Below are 1630 nucleotides of genomic sequence, written 5' to 3'. Positions count from 1 at the left end.
AGAATATTATTATCAAATGTGTAACACTGGAAAATAAAGGTCAATGTGTTTTGTTTCCACCCCGAGAAAGTAGAAACAAGGTGCCATCCATCAAATGGGCCATAATAACTAATGAGTTATTTTAGTGTCTGCAAACTTAATTGCTTTATTTCTGTTAATAATGTCAGGAACAGACATTTCAGATATCTCGGTGAATATCAAATTTAGAACAGCCACTGTGCAAGTGTACATCACCTTCTTCTAACACATCTCACCATGCAGCTTGTCACTAACACCTCCGAAACCCTGATCTCAGAAGTGGCTTTTCTATTTATGAGACTCGCAGCTTTATTCAAGCTATATCGGCAAACGGTATTAAAATACCACAGTGCCTAATGTGCTGTGAAGATACTCACAATAATGCAATAATATCAAATAAATACCTAATCACAATCTTATGATTGATAAGAAATAATAAAAGGACAATTAACCCTACCTTGATACAACAACAAATAAAAATCTAATCACTGCCCATTTTCTGGACAGCTTCTGCCATTCTTGCTGTGCTTAATCCCAAACACTATGTAAGTGGGGACACTGCTGGGCTTGGCCATTTTAGCCTGTAGAATGCCAGGACAGCTTTGGATAAGTCCCTGTACCTCAGTCCATACATGTAGGGGCACAGAGTTTTGGGTAGCACCACCAGGATGTTGCATATGACTAGAGACACCCAGAGATCCGTCCTCAGATCAATACCATTGCCTGTGTACAGTAGGAGCTCAATCACAAGCACAAGCGCCGGGCAGCAGGACAGGAATAAGAGCAGGTAATGGATCAGGAATGTTCCCTTAGCCCGGGAGAAGCATCCTCTCCATATCCCAGAGTGCCTAGTCTTGTAGTACAGTATGACGTAGCCACAGAAGACCAGGAGCAGGCAGACCAGGAGGCATGTTAGTGCTACCAGCAAGGACACACGCAAGGGTCTAGAACTGTTCACCGTCAAGACAAGCAGCAAGGGCAAGGAGCAAATCTGCATCATACAAGGACTACTGGATTGATACCACAAAAACAGCCCCACGCTGGCGGCGGGCAAAAGCAAGGAGGAGAGCCACATCATCAGAATGGCCTTCTTGGTCCTGGAAACCGGCCAGAGAGACAAGTACCGGAGAGGCAGCAGCACAGCCAAGGAGGTGTCCAGCACCATGGCTTTGGTGGTGAGAACTCCGGCTCCATAGAAAACACCTAAAAAGTAGAGCAGTGACGCACAGGCCTCCTTGCTCATGAGCACTCCAGCGGCACTGAAGCAGGTGGTCAGCATATAGAAGGAGATGAACATCAGGTCACACAGCAAGGCGTTGGCCAGAAGTAGGTAGCGAGTTTCTTGACGCATCCTGGGGTTGGAGAAGACTTTCACTAAGATAAGAGGAATCACTAGCAGGACAGCCAGGAAGCAAAGGATGGGGCAGATCTGCAGGAGACTCATCTGCCATGGGGGCAAGAAGTGCTGCCACTCCACAGTGAATCGTTCCAGGCTGCCTGTGGAGGAGTTGGTTGTATTTGACGTTTTGGAGCTCCCTTCAGCAGAGCCTGAGCTGTTGTACCAGGTCCCGAAAGTGCACAGCAGAGAGAGAAATGTGGCTTCAGCATCCAT

The 1630-nt window shown here is 46.7% G+C and overlaps 1 protein-coding gene across 1 annotated transcript; it reads right to left on the bottom strand.

The window, feature by feature from the left end:
* Window positions 1-559: 559 nt before the first annotated feature.
* gpr209 (G protein-coupled receptor 209) lies at window positions 560-1630 on the bottom strand. Its single transcript, XM_006637764.2, has one exon. The coding sequence runs from the start codon at window positions 1628-1630 to the stop codon at window positions 560-562; it is 1071 nt and encodes a 356-aa protein (XP_006637827.2).

The sequence above is a fragment of the Lepisosteus oculatus genome, chromosome 13 (assembly GCF_040954835.1).
Source record: "Lepisosteus oculatus isolate fLepOcu1 chromosome 13, fLepOcu1.hap2, whole genome shotgun sequence".
In the NCBI taxonomy this organism is placed as follows: domain Eukaryota; kingdom Metazoa; phylum Chordata; class Actinopteri; order Semionotiformes; family Lepisosteidae; genus Lepisosteus; species Lepisosteus oculatus.
Note: the sequence above shows the minus strand (reverse complement) of the source record. Positions and strands in the feature narration are given on the sequence as shown.

Bases quoted from the DNA above. Each gene is read 5' to 3' on its own strand.
- gpr209 (XM_006637764.2), bottom strand. From the start codon at position 1,630: ATGGATGCTGAAGCCACATTTCTCTCTCTGCTGTGCACTTTCGGGACC.